This window comes from Protopterus annectens, chromosome 1.part0 (assembly GCF_019279795.1).
Source record: "Protopterus annectens isolate FY-2018-M chromosome 1.part0, PAN1.0, whole genome shotgun sequence".
Classification (NCBI taxonomy): Eukaryota; Metazoa; Chordata; order Ceratodontiformes; family Protopteridae; genus Protopterus; species Protopterus annectens.
The window spans coordinates 1179922029-1179938945 of record NC_056725.1 but is presented as its reverse complement, the minus strand read 5'-3'; the positions used below and the strand labels follow the sequence as shown (position 1 = coordinate 1179938945).

Genomic DNA, 16917 nt, shown 5'->3' with positions numbered 1-16917 from the left:
GCCTCATTGGCAATAAAACTAAAAGTTGCATTGAGCTGAATTAATGCAGAACATCTGAGCAACAGTACATGAACTGTCTTGATTATGTCACCTTGTACTTTATATGAAAAATATTAAAAATTCTGCACCTCGAGCACAAGAACCAGTGGAAGGGTAGGAGAGGAACCTAATAGTATGAGAGTTGTCATAATATAACAGTAGTCATAATGACTGACTTAAAGCAACCAGAATGTGCCAAAACAGTGGGAAAAGAATCGGAATGATAGTAGGAAGCAAAGGAGATGGTACTAGTGGAAAATATTGGGAGATCTGAGCCACTGTGGTGGAAATCAAGGTGGTCTACATAGGAATAGTTTGCATAACTCTGAAAGCTGCATCTGCATTCAGACAAAACTGAAGTGGAAATGTTTCGGATAAAGGTAACAAGCGATGGTGCAAAGGCAGAACAAAATGTTTTGTGAAAAAAGTGCATGCAGTTGAAAGCTGCTACTAAATGGAATGATTTTTCAGATATTTTGAAGGAATAAATGAAATCTTACAAAGTAGTATCTGGACAAGAGAGTTTTTGAGCATGAAGGAGCTTAAAGTTAAACTGGAAAAGGAAATGTTGAATAACTTCAGAATGTTTTTCTTCATAGAAAAGGTAGTAGATGCAAGGAGGTTGTTACCTGGGGAAATGTAAATTATAACGTTGTTGGGGATTGTTTTAAACATTTGTGCATGGTACAGGTATAGGAGAACCCAAAGTAGTCTTAAGAAGGTAAAGCAGACTTAAAAGAAGTGTAATGTTTGTAGTAAACTGTGGAACAGGCAGATTGGATAGATCATAGAGTCCTTGTTTGTTGTATTTGTTTCTTTTTTTTTTTTCTTTTTCTGAATATTGTACAGGAACCTGTTTGCAGCTAGTGTACCAGCAGTGTAAAACAGGTGTAAAGTTACTGAAAAGGGTATCATGTGGTACTGCTCAGAGAGCAAGGAGGGGGATAATGAAATCCTGCTAAACTGTCTCTGTGCAACTTGAGGCAATAGCTAAAATAAATTGTGGGAGTAGGGGGTTCTTTAGTTAATGCAAAATCATTAAACACCATTGTTGCTGCACACACAACCTACTATTCAGCACAGATACACCAGGTGTGTTCAAACTGTGTACAATGTAGCAAATTTTACAGGTTAATTGTGCATCTAGGCCTATGTACTACTACTAGTTTTTTGAGAAATCCAGGTGCATTTTAGCAAATGTCAAAAAATACATTTTGCATGGTTTTTTTTGATTGCATTTCAAGTTTTGTTATACAGATCCCATTATATGCCCACGACAACTGTCTGCAAATCTTGAATATAGTTCATATGTAGTTTTTCCTTTTTAAATTATCTGCTAATCCATGCATCTCTGATTTTTTTATAGCAAAGTAGAAGATGCATTTTATGACAATAAACTTAGACTGAATGGAGAAAAGCTGTTGAAAAAAAGTAAACAGGTGAGTATTTGAGCATAGAAGGAATACAGTCATTACTTCTGATGGTTGGAATTATGGCCAAAGATTATTTGATTAAATTAAGTAAAAATTGTATCCAGTAGCTGATTGCAGAAATGATGTTCATGTGTATCCATTATGATGCATACTTGAAAAGATGCAGGAAAAATGTAGTTGAATGCAACCATCAAATGTATAGCAATCTTGTTCATGTCTGCATTTTGGCAAAGATTTTTTTTAAAACATAATTCTGCACAGCTTCATTACCATTTGTTGCATATGTGAAGAAAATTTTAGGCAAACTTTAAAAAAAAAGAAATGGCTCAAACAGCAGATAGTATGCTGTCATAGTGTTATTTATAATTTCAGTGTCATTCAGCTAGTTCAGTTGGACTACAAAATGATGTAGCAAACATTTTTAGTGTATAGCAGATGTGGTCTCTGGTGTCTTCTACCCACTAAGCTCATTTTCTATTGAATACCTTTGTGTCGCTCATGCCCTGGCCCAGCAATCAAGGAGCCTCAATCCTCACCACTAACACCAGAGAGGGCATCTCATATGAGAGGAAAGGATAACAAATACACACACAGTAAAGTGCAAGTTCCCTTAAGAGCACACAGAGATCACAGTCAGTCTGGGGCTGGTTGCTCCATTGCTCTCCAGGTCCCCAGTAAGACTCCCCACTGGCACAGCTATAGGGTCCAGATCTCAGCCTAGCTGGCAAGCTAACCTCCAGTACCCTCTCTGTCCAACCAATGTTTCGTGTCCCTACCCAAGTAGCTGGCACATACACACATTTTGAGATAAGTATTTATACAACTTCACAGACACTCCTGGGAAAGGCTGACAGATTCTTCAGCTGTGCCCATATACTCAGACTATACAGTAGTAATTCCTGCCACCAGCAGCTAATAATTATCAGCTACCCAAAGGCCCTTAAAAGAGTGTCCAGTTATATAACTGTGCAATATTATTATCCAATTGCTAAGTGTGACTAAACAGTCTTAAGGCTTATTAGAGTGGCTTTGTACAATAAACTCTCTAAATATGCAATGTACTCTAGAGCTTAACTTATCTCTACATAAACCAGTCACAGTTGGAAAGGGTTTAAAAATATTTAATAATAAATACTAAAAACGCAAGACAATACTACTACACCACAGTGCTATTCAATAGTTCAGAGATCACACAAACTTAAAATAATTCAGTAGTACAGTTCTGACATAACAGAAAAACACTTAGTCTAATCTTTATAATTCCTGGCTACTTCTAGGAGAAAACACAGTTCTAACATACTACTTACATAAAGAGAGCATAAGGCAGTGCCGAGTTGAATATCCAAGATCAAAATGCTTAATAATCTCTGGTTCTCACTGTTTAAATTGAAACTGCAGTTCTGCTAAACATTACATCATCTTTTACACCTTCCTGGTTCCCAGGCCACACAAACTGCATTTACATTCTTTTACACTTAGAGCAATAAAGGACATTCCACATGTAAATTCTGGTCATTAACTTTAGTCTTCAAACAATAGTCAGGAAGCCTTCATCTAGCCGGACTGGAGCAGACTTGTAAAACATCAAAGGCAGTGATGAAATAATTTTAATTTCAAAGGACCAACAAGAAATGCTTGACTTAGCTTTCTTTACAGCAGATGGCAATGTTGCCACATTGTTTTAAATTCAACATTTCACATTTACAAAAGATAAAATTATCTGCACAATTCTATCTGGCTAGGCTGGCAGTTTTCACCCATCTCGACCAGTCTTCACAACCTTATCTGCCCGTGTTTTCCAGTCTATCTTGTAACACTTCCTCACTCCGGTTATTTTGACTCCTGATGCCATCAAGGCCATTGGGACAACCCATTATCAGCATTTGTGTCCCAGTCTGTCAGTATCCTTTACCTTGATGGGTGTGATGTCAGCCTTACCTTTGGCATTAATGTATCGGACCACGGCTCCTTCAGGGACAGTTTTCAGCTGATGTTGGAAGTCTGTCTGCAGAGGCCTTCTTCAGTACCATCCATTCTATTCATCAACATCATCAGTCTTCCAGTGGTTGATGTCAAGGCCACTAACCTCAGCCAGGCTGTTTATGGTTGTCTCAACCTCAAGGGTCAGTACTGATACATTGGCCTTAAGGTAGGGGTCAACCATCTTGACTTTGATCTCTGGTCCAGGGTCATCTAGCATTAATTCCTTTGGGTCATTTGTCCGTGCCAGGTTTGAGGATGTTGCTGTTCCCAACCCAGACAATGCAGGCTTCCCTTTTTGAGTCACCCCTAGCAGTGATTCAAGCTGTGGCCCATGCTACCATTTTACACCCCCTTCAGGCCAGGACAGAGAAACCAGGGTCTCAACAAGATTCAGTGAGTGTGTCCTTATCTCAGTCTTCCATCACCTTAGCTCCCCCTGAGGTCTTCAGGTAAAACAAAATGCAAGAGGAAGTAATTAGCCTGTCCTGATGAGTCCCCACACTCCAGACTTGGATGATGACCAGGAATCCAACTCTTTCACCCTTCTGCTTGATGATCCCAAGAGTGGGAAGCTATTGGAGTTCATGTGGGCAAAATCTAAATGGGTCCAAGGTGCTTTCTGTCTAGGTCCCTAGTCTTCTATGTTGTCCTCTTGGGTGGTTCCACTGGCCAATGAAATGATTCATCTGGTCAGTTTAAGTAAGTGGAATAACTATGACTTGATGGCATCTACCCCTGAGATGGCCAGATAAAATCTTATGTCTTCCCAAGGACTGTCTTAGCCAATCACAGAACCATCTGGTAGACTCAGTGTCTGGTTTGGCTGTTTTTAAGAAGGTCCTTGAACCTCTAGCCAAAGCTGTCCATCCCCTAATAAAGAGTTGCATGAGATGGCCAAACAAGGGATGCACATGATTTCATCCTCCATTTTTTTCCATGAGTATAATGAGCTATGTGGCATAGATGTTGAGGCTCCTCAGGGAGTTAACTGATGGAGCTACTCACACTGTGGAAGGATTGCCAAACCAATTTGAAAACCAAATTGCAGTTCCAGCTGTTAAACCTTGGGAAAGTGTGTAACCAAACCATGCACCTTGCATGTAGCACTGTGGATGGTTTGGCTAGGATGGCTGCCACACGATTGGCTGCCTGTCAAAATGACTGACTAGCTCCACCTAGCTGAATGTGCTGGAAACACTGAGCCCAATTTCACATGCATCTCATTTGACAGGACCCTACTACCTGGACCTGTAATAAAAACAAATTTATTACAGCAGGAGAGTGGGGGCAATATTCTTTCTGGGGTTGGGGATTAAATTCCAGGTTCTTCATTGCCAGTAGTTTTGGAGTAAGCAGAGCTAGCATCACCTTTGGTTTTGGTGCACTCTGCAAAATGTCTTTCATAGGTTTATAGGTAGGTACTAGGCTATCGGCCCTAGGGCCTATACAAGCCCAGCCAAAAAGGTACCTTGGCTTTTGCCACCCAAGAAAATTATTTTCCTGTGCCACTGTTGAGCAGAGCCACAGAAGTGATCCCCGGGGTGAATTTCCTATTTCCCATCCAATCATCAAAAATTTTCTTGAAGACTGCTAATGACGAGCTTTGTTTGATATAGATAGGTAGTTTTTTTCCAGAGTGTGGGAAGTCTCTGGGACAGGAATCTATCTCTCCGGCATGTTCTGTTTATTGTGGTGACAAGGTTTAGGTCCCTAGAGCGTGTAGTTCGGAGGGATTGGGATTTCTTTAAGTGAAGCATGTCCAACAGCTCTGGGTTTGACATAGTTTTGTAAGTTAGGCAGAGATCACCTCTGAGTAGGTGATATGCGACTGAGTAAAGTTGGAGTTTTTTGAGACGGTCTGCGTAGGGCATCTGTTTGAGGCCAATAATCCTCTTTGTGAGGTATTTCTGCGGTCTTTCCAGTTGTTGTAGATGTCTTGTAAGGTACATACCAAAAAGGGCGTTGTACTCTATAATGGGTCTAATGAGTGATGAGTAGAGGGGAACAATGACCTCTTTTTTTCTGGATGAGAAACCTTTTGTGATGAGGTGTGCCACGTAGAAGGATTTCCTGACTACTGTGGTGATGTGGTTATCAAAGGAGAGACTACTGTGGCGAGTTTTAAGTATACTACTGCCTATGTTGTAGTTCATGGGTACAGAGTTTTTACCAAAGGGGATGACAATGCACTTTTTGGCATTGAGCTTGAGGCCATGGCTTTGACACCAGGCATCTGTCTCAGTGAGGCCCTTTAGTAAGATGTGCACATCGTTAGGATTTTTGATTATGGCTCCTAGTTTGCAGTCATCTGCAAACTTCGTTAGCCAAAGACCTTCTGTGTTAGCCTTTACTTCAGAAAAGTAGATACCAAACAGGAGAGGACCCAGGACTGAACCCTGTGGTACTCCACTTGTCACTGGTCTGAAGTTGGATTTGGAGTCTGCTACTTTCACAGTGTGGATTCTGTCAGTGAGTCAGTTGGCAACCCATCTTGTGACATAGGGATTTATACCTAGTTTACTGAGTTTATCTATAATTCCAGAGTGGGGGATGGTGTCGAAAGCCTTGGCAAGATCTAGATAGGCTGTGTGAACCACCTTACCCTCGTCTACAGCTTTGGTGACTCCTTCAAACAAGTCTATCAGGTTTAGGAGACATGATCTGCCTTTTACAAACCCAAACTGGGTGAGGTCCAGAGTTTGGAGACTACCAATGTCTTTGTTTATAAGTTCCATGATGATACATTCCATGGCCTTGCAGTCCAGGCTCATCAGGCTAATGAGGCGGTACTTTCCAGGGTCCGTGGTGGCTCCCCACTTGTGGAGTGAGATAACCGTCGCTGTGTGCCATTCAGCGGGCACAAAGCCTGAGGTGAGGCTTTGATTGAACATGGTACTTAGGTGGGGTGCCAGTTTGTTGTGTAGAATGCAGCCTGGGATGTTGTCTGGTCCCATGGATGCTGTGTTCTTGGCTTTGGAGAGTGTGGTTTTACCTGTGCAGCCCTGATTACAGGAACTTTGCATTCTTCCGGTATAGAGATGGGCCCTTTAGGGGGTGAGAGAGGGGTAAAGTTAGCATTGAACCTATCTGCCAGGATGTTGGCAATATCAGTTGGGTCTGTATATTTAGTGCCATTGTGCTGTAACTTAGAGCAGATCTGAGTGTTGCTGTTGAGATTCTTGACATAGCTATAGAATGCTTTATGGCTGCCTTTAGAATCAGTGGCGATTTTGTTTTTGTAACTAGCTTTGGAGGATTTTATCAGGGATTGCAGCTTTTTACTGAGGCTGACCAGGGAGCTCTTCCACTCATGGGATTTTACTCTCTTTTGCAACAGTTTCTTCCTTCTGTTGTACAGTTTATTTATGGCAGGGGACCACCAGATTGGCTTCCTTTTTTTGGAGGATAGCATCTTGGTTCTGTTTGGGATAGCACGATCCATGCACTTGTGTAAGTGCTTATAGAGTGCAATTGTGTAGGAATAAGTAGTCGTAACTGTATTGTCCATCTGCATGGGTGTCACGAAGTTCGCCACTTCTGTCTTAAGAAGCATGAAGTTGTCTTTGGAGAAATTTTTTACCATGGTTTCCTTAATGGGGTGTGGGGGCAGGATGTGGATATCTAGGGTGATTAGCTTATGGTCGGATCGGACCAATGAGGCGTTGACTTCAGGTGTGGAACACCGGTCACTCATGTTGGTAATGACTAGATCTAAGATATTGTTGCCCCTGGTGGGGGTGTGGATGAGTTGATCTAGGGCATTGGAGTTTATGAATTCCAGGAAGTGTTGTGCGAAGGAGTTGGTACATGAGTAGTTTTCCCAGTTAATGGTGGGGTAGTTGAAATCGCCCATTATTAGGGTGTTTGGTTGAACCCTAATATTTTCCAGTACATCAAGAAAAGAGGAGTGGAAATCCTGGGGCATGGTGGGGGATCTGTAGCAAGCTACAATTTGGATTGCAGTTTTACCCAGAGTTAGTTGCACTTGGATAACCTCGGATGCATTATGCTGAGCAACTAGCCTGGAGGTGTGGATATCCTTAATGAATATGGACACACCTCTGTCTTTGGTGTTCCTGTCCATGTTACATGGCCGAAAAGTGTGGTATGAGTTATAGCCTGGTAGTGCAGGGGTGCTCTCTGGAGCCTTGAACCAGGTCTCAGTCACTGAACAGATATCAATAGTTCTCCATTTTAAGGAGTGCCTCGCGTGAGTGCATTTTGAGATTTATACTTCTAGCATTGAGTAGCATCACCCTCAGTTTTTGCTTGCCTGTTCCTGTTACGGTGGTGAATTTGTCATTTGAACCTTGCCTAAAAAAGGCACTATAGGGGTGGCAAGAACCTTAGCCAGTATCCAGAATCCCAGGCGTGACAGGTGCTGGCCATCTCTGGCAAAGCATCATGGTCTGTCGACCTTGTCATCCCAGGCAAACGGATACTGGATCCCTTTAGAATGATTCCAGAAGCTTAGCCAATTGTTGAAGTCAATCATTTTGTCCTTGTACTGTGGTGTCATTCTGGGTGATGGCAGAATGCTACTCACGGCTAGGGTCATATCTGCCTGGGCTACAAGATCGGAGAGCTCTTCTATGTCTCTTTTCATGTAGTCCAGGGAGATACGTCTCAGGTCGTTCACACCAGCATGGACAATGACAGAGTCATATTTATAGGTTCATAGGTTGGTACTGGGCTATCTGCCCGAAGGCATATATTAGCCCAGCCACTTTGTGCGGTATTCACCGCCCCTTTAGTAGTTCCCTAGACCCTTGTACTAGCAGCTAGTACCCTTGGCCCCTATCTAGTAGTGCTGTTGGTGTGATCCCCGGTGTGAACTTTATCTATCCACTCATCAAGGTTCCTCTTGAAGAGTGATAGTGAGGGGCTCTGTCTTATGTAGATCGGGACCCTGTTCCATAGTAAGGGAAGTCTCTGCGAAGGGAATCTGTCTCTCCAGCATGTTCTATTAATTGTTGTGTTGAGGTTTATATCCCTAGAGCGTGTAGCTCGAGTCGATTTGGTTTTGCTAAGATGGAGCATGTTCAACAATTCTGGGATGGACATGGCTCTGTACGTTAGACAGAGATCACCTCTGAGAAAGCGGTATGCAACAGAGAGCAGTCTTAGCTTTTTCAATCGTGCTGCATAGGGCAACTGTTTGAGGCCAGTAATCCTCTTGGTTAGGTACCTCTGTGGTCTCTCCAGCTGCTGGAGATGTCTAGCCAGGTACATTCCAATTGGTGCATTGTACTCAATAATGGGTCTGATGAGGGAAGAGTAGAAGGGGCACCATTACATCCTTAGATCTTGATGTGAACCCTTTTGTGATCAGATGGGTCACATAGGATTTTCTAACCACTTTGACAACATGGTTATCAAAGGAAAGCTGACTATCTACTTGGGTCCCTAGATCCCTTATTTCTTCTTCAGATTTCAGGGGATTACCTCCTATGTTATAGTTTGTGGGTACTCTGTTTTTTCCAAAGGGGATTACTATGCATTTTTTGCATTTAGCTTTAGACCATGGCTTTGACACCATGCATCAGTCTTATTTAGGCCCTTCTGGAGGATCTCCATGTCAGCCGGAGACTCTATTATAGCACCCAATTTGCAGTCGTCCGCAAACTTAGTCAGCCACAGCCCTTCCATGCTTGCCTGTACTTCTGAGAAGTATATGCCAAACAGGAGGGGCCCCAGGACAGAGCCCTGAGGCACACCACTCGTTACTGGTCTGGATTCGGACATGGATCCAGCTACTCTTACTTTATGGGATCTGTCTGAGAGCCAGTTTGCGATCCATCTTGTGACGTAAGGGTTTATGCCCAGGCTGGTGAGCTTATCAATAATACCTGAATGGGGAATGGTGTCAGATGCTTTAGCAAGGTCAAGGTAAGCAGTGTGTACCTCCTTTCCCTTATCTATAGCCTGAGTAACTGTCTCAAAGAAATCCACCAGGTACAGGAGGCATGATCTGCCCTTGACGAAGCCGAACTGTGTGGAGTCCAGCGACTGGAGGTTCCCAATCTCTCCATTTATGAGTTCCATAATGATTCGCTCCATAGCCTTACAGATCAGACTGGTCAGGCTTATTGGTCGGTAGTTCCCAGGGTCAGTTGTGGCCCCACCCTTGTGTAGCAGGACCACCGTTGCCGTGCACCATTCTATGGGCACATATCCTGTGGAGAGGCTGAGACTGAACAGGGTATTAAGATGCGGGGTTAATTCCTTTTGGAGCTCACGTATGACACAGCCTGGGACACCATCTGGTCCCATGGAGGCAATGTTTTTAGCTTTAGATAGAGCCTTGTTAACCAACATATCAGTAATAATTGGACTTGCACAATCCCCTGGAATGGTAATAGGCCCTGTAGGTGGTGAGGGGAGGGGGAGAAATTTGCACTGAACCTGTCAGCCAAGATGTTGGCAATGTCAGAAGGGTCAGTGTATTTTGTTCCATTTTGTACTAGCTCAGAACAGACCTGAGCATTGCCATTAAGGTTTTTGACGTAGCCATAGATGGCCTTATGGTTATCCTTGGCATCCTTGGCTACTTTCTTTTCAAAATTAGCTTTAGTTGACTTGATGAGGGCCCTCAATTTCTTACTAATGCTGATCAGGGATGATTTTTCTACTTGAGATTTGGCCTTTTTTTGTATAAGTCTCCTCCTTTTATTGTAAAGTTTGCTTATGGCCGAGGTCCACCAGACTGGTTTCTTCTTGCTTGAGGAAGGAGTCTTGGTTTTATTTGGGATAGCACGGTCCATGCAATCCTGAAGATGCATATAGAGTGCCTTGGTGTAGGATTCCTCATCCTGGATATCATTATCCTTCTGCAAGGGAATAGTGAAGCTTTCCACTTCGTATGCAAGTAGTTTGAAGTTTTCTTTGGAAAGGTTTTTGACTGTGGTTTCTTTGACTGGGGGAGGTGGAGGGGTGAGGATGGTCCAGGGTTATCAGTTTGTGGTCGGATCTGACCAAGGAAGGAGTGATAACGGGTGCGGTACAATGGGCGCCCATATTTGTGATGATTAAATCCAGTATGTTGTCCCCTCTAGTGGGGGGAACATACTAGTTGTTCAAGGGCATTTGAATTTATAAATTCTATGAATCGCTGAGCATAGGAGTTGGAACATTGGTAGTTCGTCCAGTCTGTACCAGGGTAGTTGAAATCACCCAAGATTATGGTGTTGGGTAGGACCTTTATATTTTCCAGTGTCTCAAGGAATGCAGAGTGAGCATCTTGGGACATGGTGGGCAATTTGTACTTGTTGTGGAGTGACCTGAGTGCGTGGGTTATGTGGCGGATCCTGGCACCCAACAGGCAGCTGACAGTAACCTACGCCTTGTTTAGCCTGGTGAGTGGAACATCACTGTGCCTGACTATAGTGTCACCTATGACTAGTGTGTTGGGTACGTTGTTTTGCCTTATTAGCTGTGGTTGAGTGGCATACTGAGTCTGTGGGCTATGTGTCATTTGGTACTGGCAGGTGGGAAAAAGAAAGTGGTAACTCAAAGAACAACTGATATTCCAGAGGGTAATGTTTTCAGTAGAATATCTAGTGATACCATGTTCCTTCAGAAGGACAGTAATCTTCTCCTGAGACCTTCCCCAAGTACTACTCTGTGAAGGCATTTGGAGGTTATCTGTCCTTCTGTTTTCATGGTAGGCTGTCACATGCAGCAGATTGATCTGGGATATAGTACCTAGAGGCTGTTCCATTCTTTTCAGTCCCTGTCCACTCTTTAACTGCAGTCTCTCCCTTTCTCAGGCATTCCACCCTGTCAGAAAACTGTGGTCAAGAAACAGGCCCAGAGCCTGCTGCTAAAAAGAGCCATCCAAGAGTTCCTACTGACCAGAAAGGACTAGGCTTTTAGTCAGAGTTCCTTTTTGTACCAAATAAGACAGTGGACCCAAGGCCATGCTTTATCTTATGTACAGTTTCTTTTTATAATTTTCCACAAATAATGCTTCTGATATATAGGTTCGTAGGTTATACCAGACTAACAAACAGTGGGGCCTTTATAAGCCTAGCCAAGCATCCCAGCTGTATCGCACAAGTTTTTGTGCCTTAGACGTAATTTTAAGGGGTATATGTAAGCTAAGGCAAGGTTTACAGGCTGCCTCTTTTAAAACATTCAGTTACATACAGATGTTAAGTAATTCTGGTTCTTATTTAATGCTTTCAAACACATTTTTGTGTATTTGTCATTTGAAAATAAACAAGATTTGACCTTTAAATGTAATCCTTCATCCTACCTGATCCCATTCATTTCTAGCTATAATACTTTATCTTCTGTACTGCTTGTTTCAGAAATATTTTCTAAGTCAAGAGTACAAGCTTTCCAAATACATGTAAAGAAATGGGTGTAACTATAGGGACTGAATAATCTTTGTGAGATATACATTGTGTGTGTGTCTATATTTATATGTATGTAAAATATGTACAATATGTCACGTGTAAGTTTTTCTTTGTATTCCCTGAACAAGAAGTTGTCTTTCAAAAACCTTAACTAGAATGAAATAATTATTTCAGTGAGATCAGACTGAAATTCCAGTATCTCAGCAAAAACATTGACTTACTACAGCTGGATTTTCCTGAGCCTGTAGCTGTCTGCATGTCTTATCAGCATTAAAGGTTTTCTTGACAACTTTGAGAGTTAACCCCCTGCACCTAAAACATCTAACACATTATGTAAGATTCCCCAGAACCACAAATGTGTATTTTCTAATCCCAAATCAGATCCTGCAGTTATGTCTTTGGTAAACTTTTCTACTGCCAAATATCTTCTGAATGCTAATTCCATTCCTTCTGACAAAGTAAAGATTTTGATAGATTTGGGAAGAAAGTGTATTCCTCTGCTACTTAACTTTTAGAATCCTGAATTGCAAAACTCGCATGTCTAAATTTCTGCAGGCTTCTTTTGAAAATCTGAGAAAGTTAACTGTTAGTATTCCTTATACAGAGATTAAAGTGTCTCTGAATTCTTTAATAGCCTGTGTTACTCATGTAGCAAAACACTTCTTAAAGAGGTCTAATGACTCTGCTGATGCAATGTCCATTATTGCTGGCTCAGTAATGAGATTTGCTTGGCGTCATTCACAAAGCTTGCCAGAGGATGCCAAAGCTGATGAAAGAGGGAAATTAATTCATGTGTTTACAAAGATATCTGATGATGTCCTTTTCATTCTTCCTCACCTATGGGTCTTGGATCCAACCTTCAGATCCATCTCAGCTGCATTTTCAAGACTTTGGATTCCAGTCTCGAGCTCCTCCCTCTTCGTGTAATGTACCACACCTTCCCTAACTCCTTAGATCTCGTTTTCTGCCAATGTGGTAAGATGGAAGATTCCTGGGTCTCGATCTGTAAGGAATCATTCATTTTTTCCTCTCTTGTCAAGGGTTATTTCTTGTCGGTTGTTCTTTCCTCCCTCATTGGCCCTTGTACCTTATGTATGTTGCTATCTTGTTTGAATTGTGTTCACATTTTTTCCTGGTAAGCTTTCTGCCTGCTGGTTACCCTTTCAAGGTCTGCAGTCTCAGGGCTGGTGTTTTCTCGGTTAAAGATTCTTTCTTGCCGATGTTTTTTCGGTTACAAATTCTTTCTTGCCAATGTTTCTTCCTTCTGTTCACATTTCTCTTTATTTGAATGTGAATTTGAAGAAGGTTGTCAGGATGGCTCATTGTACATATGGAAAAAGAATTCCGATGCTGTGTTTTGTTATTTACCTCCTTTTATGTTACTTCAGTGATGCTGTACTGTTTTTTTCTGCCGCTCACTTGGAGGTCCTTTCGTCCTGTTTTTGACCAGGACCACGGCTTGCTGCTGTGCCTGGGGTGGCCATCTGGTTGGGTGCTGCTGTTCATTGCCGCTTGCCTTCTGCAGCTCTAACTGAAACCCCTTAGAGACGACGTTCGAATCTTGATTGTTCCCTAAGCACATGTAAAGATAGATGTGTCATGCCCAGCAGCTGCTGACACACCTCTTAACTGTGCAGATTTTTGCTTGTATTTTTTATATGTTTTTCCTTTTAAATTTTGTTTTTTTTCTGGCAATTTAGTGACAAACCTTTAAAGACTGAAGTCAGAGGGTGGTAAACATTTGAGTTGCAGACTTCATACCTTTGGAAAGTTCGTGCTAGTGCAAAATCTGTTCTGTTAACTTCCTAAATTTTGAGAGGACCAGTGGTTTTCTGGCAATTTAGTGCCAGTGCAGTTAGAGGGTGATAACGAGTATTTGAGTCGCAAACTTCATACTCTTCTGAAATTCCGTGCCAGTGGGAAACCAGATTGCTTGTTTCTTTAAAAAAATTAAAAGAAGAAATTAAAATAATTAAAAGAAGAAGAAGAAGAGAAGGAGATTGCTTCCTCTGGGTGTTTTGGACTGTTGTTTCTGCATTTTGTTTATTAGCAACCTTGCATTTAAAAAAAAATGTAGCTTAAGTCATTTAGTCATTAGGAGTTTGGACTCGCTCTCTTCTGCCCGGTCTTCTTGGTATCAGTTCTTTTAGGGGCATACAAGGCTTTCGGATCCCCCCTCCAGATTCAAAGTCCCTAACACTGTGTTCACCATCAGATCTGACAGGCTCACTCTGTGAAGTTCTTCAACTGATTTATGTCCTTCATCAGATCCTTGGTCTCCAAATCTGACTGGAGCTTTTCTTGGGAGGCATAAACTTTGGCCAGCCTCCTCAGATCAAAGAGATTAAGCAAACAATCTGATGTCCCCCTCAGATTCAGTCTGTTTAAATACTTCTCTTTTTCTCAGATCCTGCCCTAGAATCCGAGAGATAGCACATTTCAAAAAAAAAAAAAAAAAGCGAGAGATGAAATATTATCGGATCTGGTGTCTTTGGATTGGGAGCTGTCGGATGGATAGTTCTCGCTTTGGATGCTATGTCTGGGATCCTACATGTAGCAAGCTGCCCAGAGAAAGCTGAGCTATTCTCAGATCTGATGACTTTGGATCTGAAGCTGTTGTGCAGGCTTGGCCTTCTTCGGATCCGATGTTTCTTTTTCTACAAAAAGTGTGTGTGTGTGTATATTTATATATATATATATATATATATATATATATATATATATATATATATATATATTATATATATATATATATATATTTATATATATATATATATATATATATTTATATATATATATATATATATATACACACACACACACACACACACACACACACACATATGTATATATGGGTCTACTTCATTTGCCCTAACTTCCGATTGACCGACACCCATTTGCCCGACACTTCATTTGACCGACAAGTATTATTGGCAAGTAAGTGAGATATGCCTCCTTCCCCACTGTAGTGCGACCCTGGAGTTAGAATATATAGTTGTGGGGTGGGGGGGCACAGCCCCCCCCAATGGGGGGTGTGGGGGGCAAAGCCCCCCATTAATTTCATATTATATTGTTTAGTTTTGCTTTAATATTGCTTAGTAAAACAAAAGTAAGTGGAGGGCTGTGCCCCCCACACACCCCAACTATATATTCTAACTCCAGGGTCACACTACAGTGGGGAAGGGGGCATATCCCATTTACTTGCCAATAATACTTGTCGGTCAAATGGGGTCGGGCAAATGGGTGTCGGTTAATCGAAAGTTAGGGCAAATGAAGTAGATCCATATACATATATAAATATATATATATATATATATATATACATATACATATATATATCTATATATATCTATATATATATATATATATATATATATATATATATATATATATATATATATATATATATATATATATATATATATATATATATATGTATATATATATATATATATATATATATATATATATATATATATATATATATATATATATATATATATATACATATACATATATATATATATATATATATATATATATATATATATATATATATATATGTGTGTGTGTGTGTATTTATATTTTTGTATTTTTCTGGCTCATAACAATGTTCTAAGTCTGTCCTTTGTCCCCATCACTTGTGGTTTTGTCGAGATTTCTTGAACTGAGAGATTGAGAGGTCTGGCTCCCCTTGTTTCCTTTTCTGACCCAGGATGCAGGCTTGCCTTGGAGGCTCACAGTTTTCCCTTCTTTGTGATGACCCAGGGACACAAGGCCGTTAGTTTGGGTTGGTTCCCAGTCTTCCTGGATCCTTCGTGTCCACTCAGAAACCTTTACAGTGGAGCCCATTTTTCCCTCCCTAGTGCTAGGATTCTGTATCAAACCCTGCTGTCAACTCTTAAGAATCTACGGCTTTTCTTAAAAAAACAGAGAAGAGAGATCTGTCTCCCTACTCCATCCCTTTCTCTCTCTCTCTCTCTCTGTCTTGTTTTCAGTGGCCACGACTTGCTTTGGATTGAAACTGATCGTTCCCTTGTCCCCCTTTGAGGTGCGGCAGTCCCATTGAACACTATTGGAACAAACTGGGTCACTGTATGGATTTGATGATCAATTTCCCTTGTCTTTTCCCCCAGTGGATTCCAAGCAAGGAACAATTTTGGATTGCTCCACTTTACTTGGCACTCTCCCATGCCAGTGTGGGTCTATATTAGATGATTGAAACCATATGATCAAATTTTTGAAAGTTCGAATGTTTTAATGGAGATCTCCGTACAGCGTGGAATGGAAAGATTTCCCTTTCCTGCACTGTTTTGCGATCTCGGAGTTGGTATATTTAAATAGTGGAGGGTGTTGGGGATGTTACCTGCTTAAAACGTTTAGGTAGGTTATTTGTGTAGTTTATTTTTTTTTATTAGATGTTCAAACTTTTAAATGTTCAGTCATATGGTGTCAACCGTATGACAGTCGAACTTTTAAACGTTCGATTATCTAATGTAGACCCTGCCTATGTTATTTACTGCCCACTGTAGGTCAAAAGAATGTAGTACATATGTCTCCAGGATATACAGTACCACATTAAAATAAACAAATATTCTGGACTCATCTGCATTTTTCCACTAAGAATCAGCCACCATTTATTCAGAACACCCTACTTCGCTTTCTCCACAGTCACTAGGGTTTTTACCTAATGCTGGATAGTCATGGCAGTTGACATGACACCAAAGTACTTAAGTGGTTTCCCATTTTGACTGGTTGACTTCTGTCTGCCCCAAATAAACATGAACCTCTACAAGCCAGGGTTTACTAATTTGTACATCCGTAAACCCATGGGCTTAAAAAAAAAATCTGGCCAAATTAAACTGATTCTTTGGATACTTGACTCAGATACTTTTCACACTGAGAAACTGGTGTAAAATTTACTATTTTTTGTACGTCTCGGTCTGAATTAAGGTCTGTTTCCTTTATTCTATTTTAACTAGAATTTTATGTAGCAATCCGTTAATAGCATTTGAAGCTACAATTGTCTGTTCTTCAACAAACTCTGTCTTGTTCCCCAAAACATACATCCTAATTTACAAACTCTGTATCTCTTGATGAAT

General features: G+C 41.1%; 1 protein-coding gene across 2 annotated transcripts in view; it reads left to right on the top strand.

Moving 5' to 3' along the window:
- MTRES1 (mitochondrial transcription rescue factor 1) overlaps positions 1 to 16917 on the top strand; it is a 295464-nt gene that overhangs the window by 250632 nt on the left and 27915 nt on the right. For both annotated transcript variants that reach the window (XM_044065487.1, XM_044065495.1), the window contains exon 3: positions 1406 to 1478. In XM_044065487.1, coding sequence (XP_043921422.1) covers positions 1406 to 1478 — 73 coding nt within the window. The remainder of the gene's footprint in view (positions 1 to 1405; positions 1479 to 16917) is intronic.